General features: G+C 33.1%; 1 protein-coding gene across 1 annotated transcript in view; it reads left to right on the forward strand.

Annotated features, from left to right (window-relative positions):
• The window catches only part of LOC126829275 (alpha-1,3-mannosyl-glycoprotein 4-beta-N-acetylglucosaminyltransferase A), a 55,257-nt gene extending 33,290 nt beyond the window's left edge, over positions 1 to 21,967 (forward strand). Inside the window, exons 6-14 of the mRNA XM_050559054.2 lie at positions 860 to 909; positions 1,194 to 1,307; positions 3,154 to 3,229; positions 7,079 to 7,193; positions 8,476 to 8,606; positions 12,403 to 12,510; positions 13,092 to 13,285; positions 13,706 to 13,979; positions 14,393 to 21,967. Coding sequence (XP_050415011.1) covers positions 860 to 909; positions 1,194 to 1,307; positions 3,154 to 3,229; positions 7,079 to 7,193; positions 8,476 to 8,606; positions 12,403 to 12,510; positions 13,092 to 13,285; positions 13,706 to 13,979; positions 14,393 to 14,428 — 1,098 coding nt within the window. The 3' untranslated portion in view covers positions 14,429 to 21,967. The remainder of the gene's footprint in view (positions 1 to 859; positions 910 to 1,193; positions 1,308 to 3,153; positions 3,230 to 7,078; positions 7,194 to 8,475; positions 8,607 to 12,402; positions 12,511 to 13,091; positions 13,286 to 13,705; positions 13,980 to 14,392) is intronic.
• Positions 21,968 to 22,824: the final 857 nt, after the last annotated feature.

The raw sequence follows: 22,824 nt of genomic DNA on the forward strand, positions 1-22,824 counted from the left end.
TTTAAAAAAAACATGTTTAAATATGTGACCGGTTAAGTTAGAATTTCGTGAAAATCGGACCGAAAATGCCCGACAAATTGGCACTCCCCATACGCAAATAGTGTAAATGTATACAATACCAAAGTTGTGGACCCTCTAGAGATCACAATTTTTATCTGATTTTGGTGAAACTTATTGTTTATGTCCCAAAGATCTTGTTTCCTTTCGCTATTTGTGCATATCAGACCGTAACTTCCTGGATTTCGGGTAACGATTTAAAAAACGTTTAAATATATCACCATTCCACCATAATGAAGGTTAAATTCAAATTTCGGGAAAACTGAAACAAAACTGCCCGGCATAATGGCTGTTCTTTGTACTCAAATTGTAAAAGTATGTAATACGAAGGTTGTGGACCCTCTAGAGGTTACAATTTTTATCCGATTATGATGAAACTTAAAAGATATCTTTATATCCCAAAGGTCTCAGTCCCTATCGATATTTGCGCACTTCAGACCATAAATTTCTGGATTATGGCCTTTGTGCGAAAAATCGCTTTTTGTTTTTAGCTTGTTCACCATCCATCTCTTGCAAAATGTGGGCATATCTTGCTTGGCAAGCGCTGGTTAAGTAATTAATTAAAATTTAAAATTATTCTAATATTCTTATTGATTTCTAGGGTCTATGTACCAATTACAAGATGATGTGACTTGATATGGCTTTCGACCACAAAAAAATAAAGATTAATTAGGGATTAAAAATAAAATACTAAGAAATTACTTTACCATGTAATGAATTTATTTAACTTCGGTAAGGAAGTTACTTTACTTTAGTAATGAATTTACTTCTTGCGATTAATTATTTGTATGTTTTATTATAGCCTTGGGATGAAAAATATGTTGAAGAAGAAGGCAAAAGACTGAAATCAGAGTAAGTTTGAATTATAATATTGTTCAGCCATGAATTTGATTGCCGATTATATAAGGTTTCAATAAAAAAAAAAAAGCAATGTATTACAAGTGATATAAATTAAATCAGACACCCCATTAGGCCCCCCACAAAAAGAATTTGCAAGGGTCCCAAGCAAGTTAACAAAATGGCATTGAACCAAACGACATTAAACCCTATTAGAATACACCCCTTTCCCACCATCCTCCACAAAAAACTTGTGATCGAAAGAATTGAATTTTATTTTTTTTTTATTATTTTAACAGATTCCCAGAAGAAATAAAGTCTGGATTAATAGAAGTGATAGCACCACCTGCAGGGTTTTATCCTAATTTAAACAACTTAAAAGAATCATTTGGTGATGATAAACAACGAGTTAAGTAAGTATTAAATGTGGATGAATATAGCCCATCAGTTGTTGGTTCATCCATAATTTCTTGTGGACGTATATGTTCATCAATTGTTGGTCTATTCATAATTTCTCAATAGATACAAGTTCATGATGGATATTTTTGCACTTATGTGGTTGTAGATATGAATTACTGTCACTCCAATCCATTGCTTCATCCAACTCCATGCAGTCAATCTGCATGTCAGAGCGGGGTGGGGGGTGGATGGCTCTGAACGGTTAGCGCATGCAGGCTGTATCATAAGGTCTGTCATTGAGTCAGCTGGCTTTGTTTCGATTCCCCACTTGTACGTGGCAACTAGTAGGATCACCTTGTCCAACCTTATGGGTTTTCTACGGGTCGTCTAGTTTCCTCCCACTGCTAAAGACCCCCCACACACTAGTGAAATATTGAAATAAAATTGAAACATATGTTAGTCCCAAAATGACCTTGTTTGTGTCGAGTGGACATTAAACCCCATTTCTGACTTCACTATGGTGTTTTAGTTAGACCACACAAAATAAAATATTCTGGTTCTCAAACAATTCATTTTAAAAATTGATGGGGGGGGGGCTTTTTTTTTTTTTTTTTTATCAAAGTCTAGCTAGTTATTCATTTTTAAGGAACACACAAAATGATTATAAATGTAATATATATATCAACTCTTTTTTTTTTAATAAGAAAAACGTAAATAAGTAGGAATTTGAAAAAAATGGCTGAATAATTCTGTGACTTCATGTATCTACATTAATAACAAAAATGTTTTCACATCCGCTGGTTTTTATTTTGGCAACCATTACGTGGTATCGATACTGTTAAAACATGGATTTTGTTGGCGATTTAAATAGAAGTTTGCGACCTCAGTCTCCCTGTGGAGAATATTTTCGGTCATCTCTCTCAATCATATTTCTAGGGAAAGGTAAGGCATTTGGATTGTTAAAGGCAGATTGACTGCAAAATTGTCGCCATCTTTGCTTATAATAAATTAACATTCAATTATCCAATGCCGTTAGTGATTGTCAATAGTGTTTCCCATGGTTACGTACTTGATAGGGGGGGTTGGATGGCCGAATGGTTAGCGCTGTATCATATGGTCTGTCATTGAGTCAATTGGCAGGGTTTCGATTCCCCGGTTGTACGTGTCAAGGAGTACGGTCGCCTGTCAAACCTTGTGGGTTTTCTCTGGGTCCTCCGGTTTCCTCCCACTGCTAAAGACCCCTACGCGCAATCGAATTATTGAAATAAAATTGAACCGTGTGTTAGTCCCGAAATGACCTAGTTTGTGTCGAGTGGACGCTAAACTCCATTTCTCTCTCTTTCACGTACTTGATAGTCGAGTCTAATATTCATTTCCTGTTATCAAGATACATTCAATAGAGTTACTTCCCTTGATCGTAGTAAATATGAACGGGCGGAAATTATTGACTTTGTTTTTATTTTCTTTAAATAAAAACGTGTGACACAGCCCATTTTTGATAACGCGTCAGTAGCTAAGAACCAGAATATGTTTTTTTGTGTAGCCTTACATTCAAACCAGCAGACATAAAAGGTTCACTATTCAGGAGATCAAGAAAGTTCCTCAAAAAGATTTTCCTTGTCTTGTTTTCCTATGGTGCAAGGTAAAACAGTCTAGTAAGAAACAGTATCTGGACATTCTGAAGGGACGAAAACTAACATTGGCAGTTGGAAATCAAAATAGGAGAAGACTGAAGTATCACTACAGTATTTAGAAATGAACCTTGGAAAAGACATGGCAAGAAACCTGATTTAATTTTAGTTATTGATAAAGCCTAAGACTTCAACAACTAATTCATCACTGCAATAATTATTTTTGTAGATGGAGAACGAAACAGAATTTAGATTTCTCGTTTTTAATGCTTTATGCAAAAAGTCGAGGGGTGTATTACGTTCAGGTATTTATTAGATTTTACCTTTTTCTTCTTCTTTTTTTTTTTGATTGGTTTTCTGTGGCTAGTAAAATGTAAGATTTGAATCAGGGACGGTCCTAGGGTAGCTGGTGCTCCTGTCAAATTCACCAATAAGATAAACTGTAGGAATATAAAGACAATGGTGATAAACTCAGTATCCAAATTTCAAATCTTTGATGGTTGGGTGGGGTTCTCTGGGGTATCAGTATCACCTCTGTTTGTGCAAATTTTGAACACTTTCATGTGATGCATATACATGTAAGAAATAAAACACCGAGAATTTATAGAAACTATAGATTGAAAACACATGATATGGTGCCCCCTAGCATGTATCAGCCCTGATTTGAATACATGTATATAGAGTTGTCTACATGCATGTTCATTATGGCTAGCTAGGTGTGTGTTTTTATAAATAGATGTACATGTATATTAATTTTCAGCAGATAATTAATAATACCAAGACCATCAACTGAGCATTTTTATTTTCTCAAAATATAAGAACCAATGCTTATTAATTTAGATGATAGATGAATGAAAGTCAGTGATAAAATAACAATGATGCCATTTATAATAAAAGGTGGCTTACATAAATGTTGAAATTAAAAGAAGCCATACATTTTAGATAAAATAGTCACAGTGGCTCTGACAGTGAGTGTTGGCAGATATGACAAAAAACTTGGGTCCCGTGTACACATTGCCGTACACATAAAATAACCCTTGACATTATGACCTTCAATGCAGTATAGGATAATGAAATTATGACCTTTAATGCAGCATAGGATAATGAAATTATTACCTTCAATGCAGTATAGGATAATGAAATTATTAAAGCTAAGCAAAATAAATATCGTAATCTTGATCAAACAGAAATGTCAGATCTGCATTATTTATACTCTTATACTTATTATTAATCTTATTCCACTGGAGAAGAGGTTGGGTGGTCTAGTCTGTCATTGAGTCAAGTGGCATGGTTTCGAATCCCCGCATGTACATGACAAGAAGTAGGGTCACCTGCCAAACCTCATAGTTTTCCTCCGGGTCCTCTGGTTTCCTTCCTCTGCTAAAGAGCCATTGTGCAAGCGAATTATTGAAATATAATTGAACCCTATGTTAGTCCCAAAATGACCTAGTTTATGTCAAATGGACGTTAAACCTCATTTATCTCGGGGGATGACTGAATGGTTAACCTGTGCGCGCTGTGTCATAAGGTCTGTCATTGAGTCATCTGGCTTGGATTCAATTCCCCAATTATACGTGGCAAGGAGTAGGGTCGCCCGTCCGACCGCTCCTCTCGTTTCCCCCCACTGCTAAAGACCCCTACACGCTAGTGAGTTATTGAAATAAAATTGAAACATATGTTAATCCCGAAATGACCTAGTTTGTGTCAAGTGGACCTTAATCTCTCTCTCTCTCTCTCTCTCTCTCTCTCTCTCTATTGTAATTGGTTAATTGAAAACATGATATTATAGCAGTATTAACAATGTTAATATAAGCTTTTATTTACAATAATTGTATGGAAAGTTCACCTGTGTGTGTGTGTGTGGTTGTAATAAATCATGTTGTGATAAATAAACTAGAACATATACTACTAATTTATTTGGGCGATATTTCAAAGAGTATCTTATTTTCATTTATAAGTACATGTTATAGTTTATTACTCTATCCAGTTACTAAATGCATCTAAAAGATTTTATGTGATAACTTTGTTTAATGGTGGCTTGCATGGAATAGAAAATATCTTTTGACACTTATTTTAATGCCTTCTCAAAAATACATTTATTTGAATGTCCTTATCCTTACAGCTTGAACCTCCTGTAATTAATGTCTGTGGTAACTCATTGGTTTGTTTTAGTTGTTTAGAAGTGTTTACTTTACTAACCCACAAAATGCTTTTATTTCATATTAATGTTTGTTAGTTTTCAGGTTATAATGTTTGATTAATAATATTATTCTTATAGAATTAATTTTGTTCAGACATAACAACAAAATGATTGTGATTAAAATCATCGTACTTTTTATTTTAGTTCCAACTGGAATTAGAACTCTGTAATTCTAGTCGTAAATTAGCCAATTAGTGAAGAAAAGTAGGACATTAAACCCCATTTCATTTTGTTTCTATTAGAAATTCACAATTCTTGTCTTAGATGAATGAAACATCATATATAATTACTTATACTTTATTATTTTGTCTCCATATATTATATCATATGTATATTTTAATGCATCACAGATAACATATGACATAATTACATGGAATAAAAGTTACTTAAAAGTTTATTTCAGGCGATGTTTCGAAATAAACTTCCATATAACTGTTAAATAATAAAATCTTTGGAGGGGTTAGTCCCAAAATGACCTAGTCTGTGGACCTCCCTCTCTCTCTCTCTCTCTCTCGCTCTCTCGCTAAATGACTTACATGTATCACAGAGAACTACATGTATTATATATCATGACAAACTTAAGTCATTCTTTCCTTTTAACTTTTTTTTATTTTCCTGTTTAAAGTATTTTGTTTAATTCACAGTTAATTTTGTTTTTACACTTTTTTGTGTTTCATTTTTGAAATTTTTATTAATTATAAATATTTTAAACTGAAGTATTACTGTAAGTGAATTAGTTCTGCAGATTATGCTAATCAAATTTCGATTGCAAGTGACAAGGAATGAAGTTACTTGTTGTGGGTTTTCTCTGATTTCCCTGGAGTTCATATATACCTGCATTCATACCGAGATGTTAATATACTGTATATCATACATGTACCTGGTTTTTATACGCCCACATTTTCATGTGGACGTATATTGTCATCGCCCCTGCTTGTTCGGCTGCCCACAATTTGTTTGTGGACACTCTACAAGTCACAATTTTTATCCGATTTCAACAAAACGTGAAATATAGGTTTATCTCCCTAAGATCTCGGTTCCTTTCGATATTGGCATGTATTATGGCCCCTGATTGTACGAAAAATCACGTTTTTAGCTTGTGGACACTCTAGAGGTCACAATTTTGATCTGATTTTGATGAAACTTGAAAAGCACGTTTATAACCCACAGATCTTAGTTCCTTTCGATATTTGCGCATATCAGATCGTAACTTCCTGAATTATGGCCCCTGACCCCGAGTTCACAAAGCATTCTCAGACTTAAGTTGAGAATTTGCTCAACTTTCAATTACTGTTTATGAGAAATATCTTTGATCCATAAACACAAAACAACTCCATATATAACAAAAACTTTAAAGAATAGACAATATCATCTATTTATCATTATATTTTAACAATGATATCAGTCCAAGAATGCTAGAAACTTGTATGATTGATATTTTTATTGAGAGAACCAGCAAAACTGATAATTTTAGGTTACATTATGTGTTTAGTTTTGTCTATGAAATTGTATTGACAAAAAGTAAGATATAAACTGATGTTTGAGCCATCAGATTGAACATTTCCTTCCATAAACTCTCTTGGTTTCTGATGTTGCTTAATCATCATAAAAACTATCAAATGCCAGGATGAGAAAAAAGTTTCCTATATATTTACAAATATTGCAAATGCTTATTTTGATATTTATAGATATGCCTATTGCTTGTGCTTTTTTTTTTGATATTTACAGATATTTATTGTGTGTGCTTTTTTTTATATTTTGGCTATCATTTCATGATGGGGGGGGGGGGGGGTGCTGACCAATATGGGGTCTGTGGTAGTTGCACGATCACAGTTTACTTTAAAGTTTAAAATATCAATTATTTTTTGGTGAATACAAGAAATGAATTTAATTTAGAGCATTATTACTTCCATATATGTTATATCTAAATAAGAATATTGTATTTATTTTGTAGCTAGAAGACGATGTTATCAGTAAATCTGGTTATTTATCAATCATCAAATCATTTACCTATCAACAGAAAGATAACACATGGCTTTTATTAGAGTTCTCTACCCTTGGTTTTATAGGTATGTATTATTATTACGGGTTGGTTGGGTGGCCAAATAGTTTAATGTGTGAACATGATATTATAAGGTCTGTCATTGAGTCTACTGGCGTGGTTTAGATGACCCACTTGTACGTGACAAGGAGTAGGGACGGCTGTCCAACCTTCTTGGTTTTCTCTGGATACTATGGTTTCTTCCCACTGCAAAAAACACATACACACAAACAAATTATTAAAATAGAATTAAATCATATGTTAGTCCTAAAATGACCTTGTCTGTGTCCAGTAGACATTAACCCCATTTCTCTCTCTCCCTAACTCCCCAAGTAAAGTGCTCATGTGCTCTTTACAAAATACACACGTAAACTAAAATGTGTGTGCAGACATTGAAATCAACTTAAAAAATTTCAAAATTCATTAATAGACATTCATTACCAATCGATTTTGAACCACATTAAAATTTCACTGTTTTGTTATGTAATAAAAAGTACATATGCCTTGTACGGGAGAAAAATTGTTTTCAAATACTTCTTAGATAATCATAACAATCTCTTACACATTTGCATTCATACCAGTGGTATGCAAATTATATAGGTAATTATGAAAGTATGTTAAATGTCCCATGTATGATGTATAACAAAACAATGACCATCATTTAGTACCATCATTTTTATATGTCCAAATTTTTCTGTGGACGTATTGTGTTGTCGCCACTGAAAGTATGCTAAATGTCCAATGTATGACAATGACCATGATTTAGTACCATCATTTTTATACGCCAAATTTTTCTGAGGACGTATATTGTCGCCACCCCTGTCTGTCTGTCCACAATTTGTTTGTGGACAGTCTACAGGTCACAATTTTTACCTGATTTTAAAGAAATTGGAAATATAGGTTTATCTCCCAAAGATCTACGTTCCTTTCAATATTCGCATGTATCGGATGTGTAATTTCCTTGCAGCAAATGGTGTAAAAGTATGTAATACCAAGGTTGTGGCCCTCTAAAAGTCTCAATTTTTAATCGATTTAATGAAACTTGAAACATATGTTTATAACCCAAAGATCTTGGTTCCTTTCAATATTCATGCATATCAGACCATAACTTTCTGGATTATCTTGCATTATTTTGATTGTACAAAAAAAATCACATTTCTTTGAGCTCATTCTCCATCCATCTCTTGCAAAATGTGGGTGTATCTTGCATGGCAACCACTTGTTAGAATTAAAATTTAGAAATATTTTATTCGAAATCACTAACTGCACATTATCCTTGCACTAAAAACCAATATTTTACTTTTGTACAGGTAAATTATTCCGATCAGCTGATTTACCAACTGTGGTCGAGTTCTTTTTAATGTTTTATTCTGATAAGCCCATTGATTGGTTACTCGATCATCTTATAACAGTTAAAGTTTGTAATCCAGAGAAAAATCAGGTTAGTCTCTTATTTCTCTCTCAACAACTGAGTTTTACAACATCTAGCCGTTGCTAGATTATTCAGAAATTCCCGAACTTATAGGTATGTTATCTCCCTTTACCGCAGACACGTGAACAATAGCGTTCGATCAGAAGTCATGACACAAACACACTCAAGTCAAATCAAATATATCGACCTCCACGGAAATCTTGACATTGAACAAACCTTCAACTTTGCAACTCAATTATCACAGGTATACATTCTAGCTGGAAAGTGCGAGACTTTGGTATTCATGATGATTTTTCTATCAAGCAATCTGAGAGGTCCCCAGCTGGGTCAGTAGCCAATCGATATTAGTGACGAAATACGCAGGATATATGTGAAGGGCTTGATAAGATGTACGGAGTTAAAGGAGATCTAGCCTTCTACATGTATTGAAGATGACTCTGACTATGCTTTTATTCTCAAATTTCCAAAATTGTACATTTTGTGGCAGACAAAACTTCCTTCAGCAATACTTATTGTATTATATATTAAATACCAAGATGTTAAAGTTACAATTTCACATTTGCAAAGAAAGTCAAAACATCATTATTTCTATGTCTTTTGCTCAATAGGCTGTCAACTCACTATTGTTATACGATCATAGGTTATCTTTCTCACACTTAAAAATCTTCACAGCAGAAACAATAACACAATTACCTCCCTTGTTTTCCTATTCCCCACCATGGAATGTAGCTATCTTCAAATGTTTGAATTTGAAGTTGAAAATGATATTTTTGCCAATTTCTTAACTGGCAATAGTGAATTATAGGATTAATAGGATTATTCTTTAACAAGGTAGGACTGTTTATAGATACCATCTATAGATACCATCTATTTTAGGTCTTTATTTTAATGCATTTTAAAAATATAACTTAAAAATATGAAATTGTAACTTTAAGCAATGACTGGTTAAAATATGACACAGAGTAAACTTAGCCATTTTGTATGCCCACATTGACATGTCATATTGTCATTACCAATGTCAGTTGATACGTCCTTATGTCCACCATACACAATTGCTTCTACTAAACTTGTGCAGTCCTTTCGCTTATGAGATGAAGGTTATTGAATTTCAATGATTTCCAATAATTATTGTCAAAAGTTATTATGGCTCTTGATCACTTAAAAAAATCTTTATCCAATTGACTTCAAATTTATACACAGTATTGCTCTTTAAATCATCCGTCTTCATTAGCTAGTCGGAGCAAAACAGTAGGACGTTAAACCCCATATCATTTCATTTCATTTCTTTAAAACATAACTCCCAATAACCCAAATGGCTAGATTTCATCTGATTGCCGGTACATGTTTTGTTTATATTAGCTCTAGGAAGAACTAGAAGCCTATTGATTTTTTATACGCCCACATTTTCATGTGGTGGACGTATATTGTCGTCGCCCCTGTCCGTCCGTCCATCCACAATTGTTTGTGAACAGTCTACAGGTCACAATTTTTATCCGATTTCAATGAAACTTGAAATATAGGTTTATCACCCTAAGATCTCGGTTCCTTTCGATATTGGCATCTATCGGATCGCAACTTCATGGATTATGGCCCCTGATTGTACGAAAAATCACGTTTTTGGCTTGTGAACACTGTAGAGGTCACAATTTTTATCCGATTTTGTTGAAACTTGAAATGTAAGTTTATAACCCAAAGATCTCGGTTCCTTTCGATATTCGCGCATATCGGACGGTAACTTCCTGAATTATGGCCCCTGATTGTACGTAAAAACGCGTTTTTTTGCTTGTGGACCCTATAAAGGTCATAATTTTTATCCGATTTAAAAAACCGTATTATTATATCGCCCCAAAATTGACAGACAAAATGGCTGCCGTTCGTTCTCAAATAGCGTAAAAATATGGTATATCAAGGTTGTGGACCCTATAGAGGTCACAATTTTTATCCGATTTTGTTGAAACTTGAAATGTAAGTTTATAACACAAAGATCTCAGTTCCTTTCGATATATGCGCATATCGAATTGTAATTTCCTGAATTATGGCCCTTGATTGTAGGAAAAATCACTTTCTTGTTAGCTTGTTCTCTATCCATCTCTCGAAAATGAGGGCGTATCCTGCCTGGCAGCCGCTGGTTATCCGATTTTGTTGAAACTTGAAATGTAAGTTTATAACACAAAGATCTTGGTTCCTTTCGATATTCGCGCATATCGGACCGTAACTCCATGAATTATGGCCCCTGATTTTACGCAAAAACGTGTTTTTTGGCTTGTGGACCCTATAGAGGTCATAATTTTTATCCGATTTAAAAAACCGTGCTAATATATCACCCTTACAACATAAGGACGGCTGAGTTTGAATTTTGTGAAAATCGGCCCAAAACTGACAGACAAAATGGCCGCCGGTTGTTCTCAAATAACGTAAAAATATGGTATACCAAGGTTGTGGACCCTACAGAGGTCACAATTTTTATCCGATTTTGTTGAAACTTGAAATGTAAGTTTATAACCCAAAGATCTCGGTTCCTTTCGATATTCGCGCATATCGGACTGTAACTTCCTGAATTATAGCCCCTGATTGTACGAAAAATCACGTTTTTAGCTTGTGGACCCTATAGAGGTCATAATTTTTATCCGATTTAAAAAAACATATTATTATATCACCGTTACACCCTAAGGAAGACTGAGTTCGAATTTCGTGAAAATTGGCCCAAAACTGACAGACAAAATGGTCGCCCCTCGTTCTCAAATAGCGTAAAAATACGGTATATCAAGGTTGTGGACACTACAGAGGTCACAATTTTTATCCGATTTTGTTGAAACTTGAAATGTAAGTTTATAACCCAAAGATCTCGGTTCCTTTCAATATTTGCGCATATGGGACCGTAACTTCCTGAATTATGGCCACTGATTCTACTAAAAATCATGTTTTTAGCTTGTGGACCCTATAGAGGTCATAATTATTATCCGATTTAAAAAATCATATTATTATATCACCGTTACACCCTAAGGACGACTGAGTTCGAATTTCGTGAAAATCGGTCAAAAACTGACAGATAAAATGGCCGCCCTTCGTTCTCAAATAGCGTAAAAATATGGTATATCAGAGGTTCCAATTTTTATCCGATTTTGTTGAAACTTGAAATGTAAGTTTATAACCCAAAGATCTTGGTTCCTTTCGATATTCGCGCATATCGGCCATAAATTACTGAATTATGGCCCCTGATTGTACGAAAAATCACGTTTTTAGCTTGTGGACCCTAAAGAGGTCATGATTTTTATCCGATTTAAAAAAACGTATTATTATATCACCATTACACCCTAAGGAAGACTGAGTTCAAATTTCGTGAAAATCGGCCCAAAACTGACAGACAAAATGGCCGCCCCTCGTTCTCAAATTGCGTAAAAATATGGTATATCAAGGTTGTGGACCCTATAGAGGTCACAATTTTTATCCGATTTTGTTGAAACTTGAAATGTAAGTTTATAACTCAAAGATCTTGTATCCTTTCGATATTTGCGCATATCGAATTGTAATTTCCTGAATTATGGCCCTTGATTGTAGGAAAAATCATTTTCTTGTTAGCTTGTTTTCTATCCACCTCTCGAAAATGTGGGAGTATCCTGCCTGGCAGCCGCTGGTTATTATATCTCATATACTACATGGTTTGTTGCTCAAACAACTTTAATGCTGTGGGTGCACCAGATGGAGTTCATATACTGAAACCATTTGCCATTATTGAATTTTGATTTAAGTTGCCCCTCCTTTTATTGTCTCTGTTGGTAATTCCTATACTTTAAATTTGTTAAAGGCCCATTGTTCACGAATGAAGCTTGGAATGAGAAAAAGATTTAAACCGTCTTTATTTCAACATATTGGTCTGAAATCATCTCTAGATGGTAAAATACAGAAATTAAAGGTAAAAATATTTACGTATGTTTATGTTGCCGAGACATTTCTGAAGTCATTCTGTCATTGAATTTTTTCGGACAATTTCTAATTGCTACACTTCTTGATGTACTCAAATTGATTATTTAGCATTAAATTAGAAAAAAAAAAAATAATAAAATATCAGCGGTTGATAATCTCGGAGCATGGATTCAATCAGATTAAAATAGGCACATCAAAAGATTTTAAAGAGCACTAATAACTGGTGCTGGCTTATCTTATCTGCAGAATGTTGCAAAATTTTAAATTGGACCACCCAATTTTCACCATTTTTTGGGCGACATCCCAAAGATTGTTCCGCATCCCATAGACGGACGATGATTCAGTTGCTCTTGTAGAATTTGGAAGATTTTATTAGAATATAGACCATGCTCGCTTCCCACGTGGAATCGCAAAATGTGACCACCAGGGGAACGCATCCCCCAGGTAGAAAACCAAGGATTTAGACATTTTAACTTGCACAATATTTTAGTTTGCAAGGGATTTAGAATATCTTAAAGGAAATTGACCTCACTCTTGGCCTTGTGTGATTTTTTTGATTTTTTTTTTTAGGATCGAGCATTTGGTAAAAATGGATTATATCGAGCCCACATAAACCCTCCAGCTAAATTAGCAACTTCTTTGAAAACTTACCAGACTTATACGCTAGCTAAGGCTTATGTTGGAGAGACATTCTTTTGGTCAATTGCACCTACTGAAGGTGACATCATAGACATTATACTGTCTCCACCTATATATTTAGACAAGTAAGATATTTTATTGATTTCCTGGAGTCATCGTTGCAGATTATTTGTTTATGTACCCCATTTACAGTAGGGGGGTTGGATGGCCGAATGGTTAGCGCATGTGGGCTGCATCATAAGGTCTGTCATTGAGTCAGCTGGCGTGGTTTCAATTCACCGGTTGTACATGACCAGACCTAGTCATTTGGATGGCATGAAAAACGGGGGTGGAGTGCACGCATTGGCATGCACGTAAAAGAACACTTAACAGTTGAAATTCGAAATAAGAATCCACTGTTCCGTCATAACACACTATGGCGTATTCATATTGTGATTGGTTAGCTGGCATGAGCGCATTATAGGAACATTCATCATGAAGAACGAATTATTGGAATTGGTCATGGTTATAATTAAATAATGATTTGAATTAATTGATTTTTCTAGAATATTATTTCGAACTGGGAGTGAGACACACTTAGATGATCGTTTAAGAGATGCCTCGGTACAGATTCAATTCGAAGATGAGTTTGATGGCCGGGTTGACTCAAGTCTTCCAATTAAGGCTGGGGATCGGGTTCCAGCACAAGGATTCACCATTATTGCCTTATTTGATAAAAATGGTCTTGGGGAGAGAACTCTTCCTTCATCTACGGGTAAAATAAAAACTGTTCGAATTCATTGTCATAGCAACAGTGATAATTGGCTTGTGGTAAGCGAGGTAAGTTTTATTTTTAATTTTGTTTGATCTTGAGCCTGGGTTCCAACTCGACTGTATATGTTATAACTGATGGCAATCAGAGACTTTGAGCTTTTAACTATTTGATAATATATAAAAAAAATTCAAATGACTGAAGAGTACTATATAAAGTTTACATGAGGTGTCATTCTGTTGCTGTTTTAAATAAAACATGAAAGTAATCAAAATTCTAAAATCAAAACTTGTTTAAATGAAATTTATCTTTGTGAGCACTAATATTTATTCAAGTATTCTTATGTGAATTAATATTTTATTTTGTGTGCATTAATCTTTTATTTTGTGTGCATTAACATTTTATCTTGTATTTTTATGTGCATTATTAATTTATCTTGCATTTTTGTGTGTATTTATATTTTATCTTGTATTTTTTTCAGATTATGATAAAGCCACGAGAAGTAGTTAAAGTGTAATAGGTGTATTTATTTAGGACCATGGTGCTTTTTACAAGACATTTTTATTGTTTTATCCAAATGTCCAGACCGAAGACATCTGTTAAAAATAGCCTTTTGTTATCAGCTTTTGGTATTAAATATTTTCATGGTTAATACCAGGAAATTTACAATTGAAACTTACATTATTTTGATATTTTCTAGACTACAATAATTATACTCTGCCTGTATTTGTTTTATAGAAGTTTTTAATTTATTGAATTGCCGATAATTGTGTAATAACTGGGGGAAAAGGGTAATATAGTTCTACTTGTTATTGAGCTTGATATAAAAACTTTGACTTACACAACAACTATACATGTACAAATATTTATTTTATGTTTACTGTAGTATACAAAGTGCTACAGTGAGTATAGTACTCTTTTCTAGAGTGCCAAATTTACCGAATTGCCGATAATTGTGTAATAACTGGGGAAAAAGGGTAATACAGTTCTACTTGTTATTGAGCTTGATATAAAAACTTTACTGAAAAGTTCACTCAAGCTCACATTATTAGAGACATGTGGTTGTCCTGGACTCCTGGCATAGACTATAGAATTGGTATAGCCATGAACTGGGAGTAGCATAAAATGGAATTGGTTGGCCATCGCCACCTGGCCTATTGTTACTCTCAGGGCTGAGCTACCCCTATACACCAAATTTCAGACTCAGGACAGCCCTAGTCTAGCTACCAACCCTTAACAGACAGACAGACAAACGACAGTCACAAATATTAGTTAAGATAAGATTGTAAAACTTTAACAAAAACAACTAACTGCTTTCTACACAGCCTTTGATATATCCCGTTGTATTAAAGTTGAGGTTCATTTGACAAAATCATGGGCAAAATAAGAGCTGTGGCATACAGACTAGAAGCACAGCACCGAAAATTCTAGTCACAGAACATCAAGTAATCATTGTTGAACAATTTTTGAACATAAATCAAATTCAAATCTGAGAAAGTCACTTTTTGGTATAATTAACTAAATAATGTAGAAATTTGGGTGGCCAGACCTGTGGCTCTACTAAAACACCTCACCCCTTCCCATATCGATAAGTCCTGTACGCCTATGCATACAGACAAGCCATGGAAATAAGACACCTGTCACAGACAATGTCAGGCACAAATTCAGGCTTTGTCGATCACAAAACCTCTAGTGCGAGTCATTATGTATGCCACTGATTTATATTTCTATTATTGATATTTATAATAAATGTCTGTCATAGAGTTCAAAATGTCAGGTAGTAGTTTATTAGTGTCTGATAGTTTGTAAGGTACAACTGAAAGCGTTATATCCAGGCCTGAATACCAGTACCATTGTGTAATCCTGAATCACTGGGTTCCAACATACTGTACTGTTAGGTCAAACAAGGATTTTTTAATTATATTTATAGTTTTAAATTCATCAATCCTGTTTCATATAAAGGTTAACATGCTTTTGTTAGAACTTTTATATGGTTTCTGTGCTACATGTAAATCTTGATATTTGAAGGGGAATATTTCATTGATATGAAAATTTCTCCATTATTTTGATATTTAAAGATGCATCATGTAAGAGCTAAATCTGACTATTGCGGATCTTTCTTTTGGCCTCAAATGTTATATAGATTATTAATTGATTGACAAGATGACTCCATAATCAACTCTCTAGACTATCAGATGGTTGTGATTTTGAATGGTTTTAAACACGATCGGCATTTAATAATTTGATTTAAAAATGGATAATCGCGAGTTTGTTTATTATCGTAACAACAGTAGCAATTAAAGTTGGGACAAGGCTATTCTTCAAATATTCATATCTGTCAACTCTTTATCTAAAACTTACATAATGCATCTTCAAAAACCAATAATGTTTCTGTATCAGTGACTGGCTTCCAAAAAAAAAAAATGGTGATTTAAAGCAGGATTGATTATTGTTTTGGGGTTTTTTTTAAGGGGCTTTCTACAAATAAACAATGGCAATTGTAATCTTGCTTGCTTGTGCGAGAATCCAGCCAAATGTAATCACAGATTTTAATAATGTAAGCCCGGATATTAATAATGAAGTTTCAAAATCAACGAAATTTGAATGTTTTGTAGTGTGTGGTATATTTTCAATTGTTGTTTTATAAGAAATAGTATTATTTGTGTTGTCTGGTTGATATTGATATCAGTAACCTCAAACTGTCACAACAACTGTTCGTTTAATCGTTCGTTCGTTTGTGGGGTTTTACGTCCACTTCCACCTTGGGTGATATCGCAGACAAACACAACTACCAACATCTCTCCTCTTATATGTTTTTGAAAACTGTTGAGTAATACTTATTGAATAGGGGCTAAAATAAACATCTTTTGGGAAATGGTGTGCACTATAAAGCAGCCAATATATTTGTTCAAACGGCTGATTGAACGGCGAGTATAGTGTACCAGCTAATGAAAGCCCACAATACAGATAATTAATAACATGGGATTAATAACTTGGTTTGATAAAAATATTAAAGTAGATCGAATAGAATGTAACTTCTCTATGACAGAGTTAAGGTTGCCACAACTCTAACCTTTATGCTCATTTGTTTGTGTTCATATATATATTTAACCAGATTTAATAATTGTTATTTTAAGCATTTTAAACCATCTTAATTAGCATATGAAAATAAGTAAACTAGGAAAGACAATGAAAATTAGAATTCTTAAGACTCTGTAAATTATTTGTTCTTTTAAAGAGTATAGATGAACATTCCCCTCTTTGACTGTAGTCAACAGAACCAATACTTTGTTTAGGATATCTGAATAGAATGGGGAACATGCCTAGGATAATATGTAAAACCCTGCTTCTTGAAGTTCCTCCACCTTTTCTCCTAAGTACAGGTTTTTGGGTTTATCTTTTTACTTTCCATGCATGTGAGTTAAGAATTCTAATTTTCAGTTTCTTTTGACATTATATGATATTAAGTAATACACCTACATTGTACACAAATTATATATACTGTACACATACACCATGTTGTTACTAATACTGTTTTATTTTCATTTAGTTTTTATTTTTGTTTCATATTTGCTTCAAATTTCCTATATATTCACTCATGTTGGGTTTTTTTTAAATTTAATTTAAAGCAAGTAATGAATTAATATGTGTGGGACCAGTTGGTTATATCTGACGACCAGATAAGATTTATTTCTTTAAGAAGAGTTTATTGTACATGTACTAGTGCTCGGTATTGCTACTGCAGTCACAATACTATATGTATACTGATTCAGGATATGCGATACGATTTGAATCAATATTCATAACCAGGTCAGTATTTACCAAGTTATTTTTAGTCCTGCTGACCGTGAAAAAAATAAGACTGTTTGATATGATATTGATGTGGATAAAATAAGGACCAAAACAATTTAAGAGTGTTTGTGTACCTATGGATAATGTGTGACATTAAGAGTGACAGGTTAGTTACTGAGTGAAGCAACAAAAAAAACATAAAATTCAGCATCAGCCAACAAAAAAAAATAAAAATACCCGTGCTTATGTTTACTTGAGCACCCCCCAATTTATCTGTAGAAAACCACACCAAGTCCAAGTTATAGGGCAGTGGGAAGTTTAGAGTTTGCGATCTGGGCAAAATTAAAAGGTAACAATAAAAACAGGTAATATGCTCTTAGGTGGGGGTTTTTTTTTGGGGGGGGGGGGGGCTTTATATAGCAATGATTGTATATGAGTGTGGCTATGGGTATAGATATAATTGTTAACATATGGTATGGAGAAACGTATGGTTTTCTAGTGTAATACACATACATTATTTAACATAATAAACATGTGAAAAGTTGGGTTGCCTGGCAATAAAGGTTGACACAACTAATTTGCCTGATCGGTCCAATGTTCAATCAGAAAAAATATGATAAAGATTGAATTAATACTTGACGCTAAAGAGCGCCCACAATGGAATTATGGAAGGATAGGGGCAACAATGATAGAATAAACATTTCCTTGCTGCATTATAATTTAAAGGTTGTCTCCCACCCCAAACTTCCTCATTAGTCTAGTCGGTGCAGAAAAGTAGGACGTTAAACCCCATATCATTTGATGTCAGTTATCTCCCAAGGAAGTATGGTAAACAAATATTGTTTAAAGTATTATGAAAGAGTTGGTGTATATTGAATCAAGTGGTTATTATGTTGAATAAAGTATTGGTCATCTGTTGTTTTGTAGTTTATACAGAAAACGCTAAAATATCCAAAAATAGAAAGTTTAGAATCTACTGGTAGAAGTTAAGTATCAAAGGAATATTATGTAGTAATAGAATCTACTGCTAGAAGTTAAGTATCAAAGGAATATTATGTAGTAAAGTAAAAATGATATTTGATATTTTAGTTAAGTACCAAAGGAATGTACACTACAACTTGGGTATCATTTAGTTGTGTTGTTTTAGCAGGAGTTTCAGTATTTAAATGTTAAGTTTCAAACCACTAAGTCAAATTGAATTTTATGTTGTAAAGTACAAAGGGATATTATATAGTTATGTACAAGTGGACAATTATGTAGTAAAGTAGAACAGGAGTGGAATGAATGTAAATTATGTTGTGTTAGGTGGTATTGTAAAATGAGAAAGCTGTATGTAATGGTTGTTTTGGTTGAATTTTAAACTAATGTAGAGAAGGCTAAATTAAATTCATGTTTTTGTGACAGTCATTGCCTGATTATAGACTTGTTTTGTGTAGTATTGTTAAAATATCTACTAAAACACAGAGGTCATCCTTTGATGTAGACATTGGTGCCAATCTACCAATCATTCATTATTTACACCAGATATAATATTGGACTTGTGTGACGATTTCATTGAAATTCACATGCATGATAGTGTCTGTATTTGAAGTTGTTTGATAGTCTCAGCAAGCCATTATGATGGTCTCAGCAAGCCATTGGGTAATATATTCATTATTGATACAGCACTTAGGCTGACACCCTCGTCCAGTATCAATATATTGATATATCACTCTTGACCACTAAACCACACATATAGATTGCAAATAATATATACATTTTTAAGACAAACATTTGTTAATGTGAATTTGGTGGGTTTGTGTCTCATGAAATTATATACTGTATTTGCATACCATGAATGTATTATTATTGTTAGTCCGAGATGCCAATGAGCCTAGATAGCATGTATAAATTATATATAGTATATTATATATTTTTGTAGGATGTGTTTGTTGTAAATCATATATTGATTGTTATTGATTAAATCGTCTCATGCGTTAAATGTGGATATATGACACTAAATGTTTTGATACTCTGTAAAATTTTCAAAGTTATTCTGTGCATTATCTAAAGCTGTGGAGATTGATATTTCCAATGAAGAACTGTACTGGATAACTTTACTGCAAGTTATCCAGTGACGAAACATGTACAGGATACTTTAACAAGTTATCCAGTGACAAAACATGTACAGGATAACTTAACATTTTGCAAGTTATTTGGTGACGAAACATTTGCTGGATAACTTAACATTTTGCAAGTTATCCAGTGACAGGTACTGGATAACCTAATATTTTGCATGTTATCCAATGACGATACATGTTCTGGATAACCTCATATTTTGCAAGTTATCCAGTAACAAAACGTGTACTAGATAATATGAAAACATTAAGTTATTCTGTGTATTTTTGAATATGCTGATATGTGCTTCCTTGTATTCAGTGTCATAGGATGTTCACTTATTTTGCTAGTACTAGATTGTTATAAGACTTTTATTATATAAATATATATTTGGAATGTTCATTAATTATGGAAAGACAATTATATTTAACTGGAAACAACACCTCCATACAGTTTGTGTTATTAGTCATTTAGAAAGTTTTCCCATTACTTTTTTTATTGCAGCTTTACAGTGGTGCTATGGGAAAATATGGAGATATTCTCTTATATTTTGTATAAATTATTTGGAATTTTTTCAAAACTTTTTCAAAGTGCCATTTATCACAAAGCTTGTGTAGAAATTTGCAGTTTTAACAAATTTTGCTAAGTTTGGACTTTATTTCTAATACATTTCAAATCATGCTATCTATATCAAGTATTTATATTGTTAAGATTTTGTTGTCTTGTTATTTGTCCTAGTCAATGCTCTCATTTTCATCATATTTGTTGGAATGGCAGTAAAATTGATAAGATGACATTAATCCCCAATTAATTCATTCATTCTTTTGGGAATAATAGCTCAGAAATGCACAAAGATTAATTAATTTGTATTTTCTTTTGTGTTAAACATTTAAAATCACGATGAAGAAGTAATAAAACCTTCTGGTAAATTCTGGACTACAAAATTTGTATTTTCTTCTTAGCTAAACATGAATATAATGGCCTACACATTTATAACAATTATAAAGAAAAAAAAAATTCTATTAAATTCTGGATTAATAAAATACACAATAAATTGGACTAGCAAAATATTGAATTCTGAGTTTTTGTTACAACTGTTATGATTTTTTAAAATAAAAAAATAAAAAAGTAGGGACATATGTAAAATATGATTGACTATATACAACTTTTTAAAATGATTTATGTTTTTATGTCATCTTTTAATTGTATATTTGATATATTGTTTTTGTTCATTTACCTGTAAGCTCCTATCAATCAGGTTTGTCTTAAAGATTTATTGTTTTAGAGCTAAATCTGACTATTGCAGATCTTTTGTTTGGCCTTAAATGTTATATAAATTAGTATTTAGACATTTATTCACATGCCAAGGCCATAATCAACTCTTTAGATCATCAGATGGTTGTGATTTAAATGAATTGAAACATGTTCACAATTTATTGATTTTGGCTTTGTCTCAATGAACAAATACTGTTGCTATGATAATATACATCTTATCAAAGCTTCAAACAGTGATAATTTCGCACAGTATAAAGTAACTGGAATGAAATTTTCAATATATTCATTTTGCATTATCTATTTTTGAACTATTATGTAGCAATAACGGCCAGCGCTTTATTTAAATCTTACATATTGCATTATTAATCATTAAAGCTAATGTTATATTAGACCTCAAGGTTAATACTTACAATACTTGCCATTGTTTATCTTGCTATATTGAAATACCATACCCATGTAACTTAATCATGTCCAATTAACTATAATTATATTGGTTCATGGAGCAATCAAATTATGATTAAATATTCAATTTGATTTTATATGTATGCATGAAGGTTTTCGGACAAATTTTGGACATGACTGCAATTTAGAGCTACATTGAGCTATCAAATGATAATTAAACTTTAATTTGATTGTATATGCATGCCAGTTTGCTGACCAAATTTAGACATGATAGCTATGAAGACTGGCATGATTTGGTAATTAGAAAGTGTGATGTGTATTTGTTAAATATATAGATATACCATAGTTACCGGTATTAAACATATTGCTCAGTTTCTAGTGTACCATGTAATTATATGCTATATAGAGATATTAAATATATTATTTGTATAACATATCTAATCAAGAGATTTAATATAATAAAATATTGCACAGTTTTGTAAATACTGAATGCCGAATTCTTTTCTTTGTTTGTTGCAGGGCTCTTGCATGGGCCAGTTTATCCCAAGGCAGGTCGGTTTGAGGAGGCATATTAGAATCTTTCCCCCATTATAGTTTTTTTAAAGGCTCAATACCACTCTTGTTGTAACTGAATAATATGTCCCAATCTTTATTCTGATCAACAAATTGTACTATTTTACAATATTCCAATTAATTGATGATACAAATTTCATCTTAACACACCTAATTTAAAAAATTGGAAAAATTCAACTAAATGATTTGAAAAGCCTGACATAAAGCTTTTCAAGTGTGACTTGGATTTAAAAATATTTTTGAACCCTTTGGACAAGTAAAATAGGATTCAATGGATAATTTACACAACAGATAGGACACTAACACATCTAGTACTTAGAATAAGGCTATTTTTTATTTTCTGGAGCTGTCAAGCCAGCAAGAGTGTTATTGTCCCTTTAAGACTACTACTTACTTGAAGTAATCTGAATAGTCAGTCACTAAACTGGAGGTCTCTGGTTCCTTCCCAGTGTTTGGCCAGAGAAGTTCATTAGCATTTTCCAGCCTGTTTTTCCTTTGTCAGTAGGACAGTTGTTTGGATGGGACAAAAACCAAGGTATAATGTACACTTTGGCGTGAACAAAAAGAATTCTTGGCAGTTGGAATTTGAAATGAGTCAGGTCATGGCACCAGGAATTTGAAATGAGTCAGGTCGTGGCACCACTGTATAGACAAAATTTCCCTCATAGCACACTGCATGGCTTATGCCTATCTTCATTAGCCCATTCAGCGCAGAAAAATAGGATGTTAAACCCCATTTCAAAATAAATGGAAAGTGATATTAGATGCATACTC

The sequence above is a fragment of the Patella vulgata genome, chromosome 8 (assembly GCF_932274485.2).
Source record: "Patella vulgata chromosome 8, xgPatVulg1.2, whole genome shotgun sequence".
Taxonomy (NCBI): domain Eukaryota; kingdom Metazoa; phylum Mollusca; class Gastropoda; family Patellidae; genus Patella; species Patella vulgata.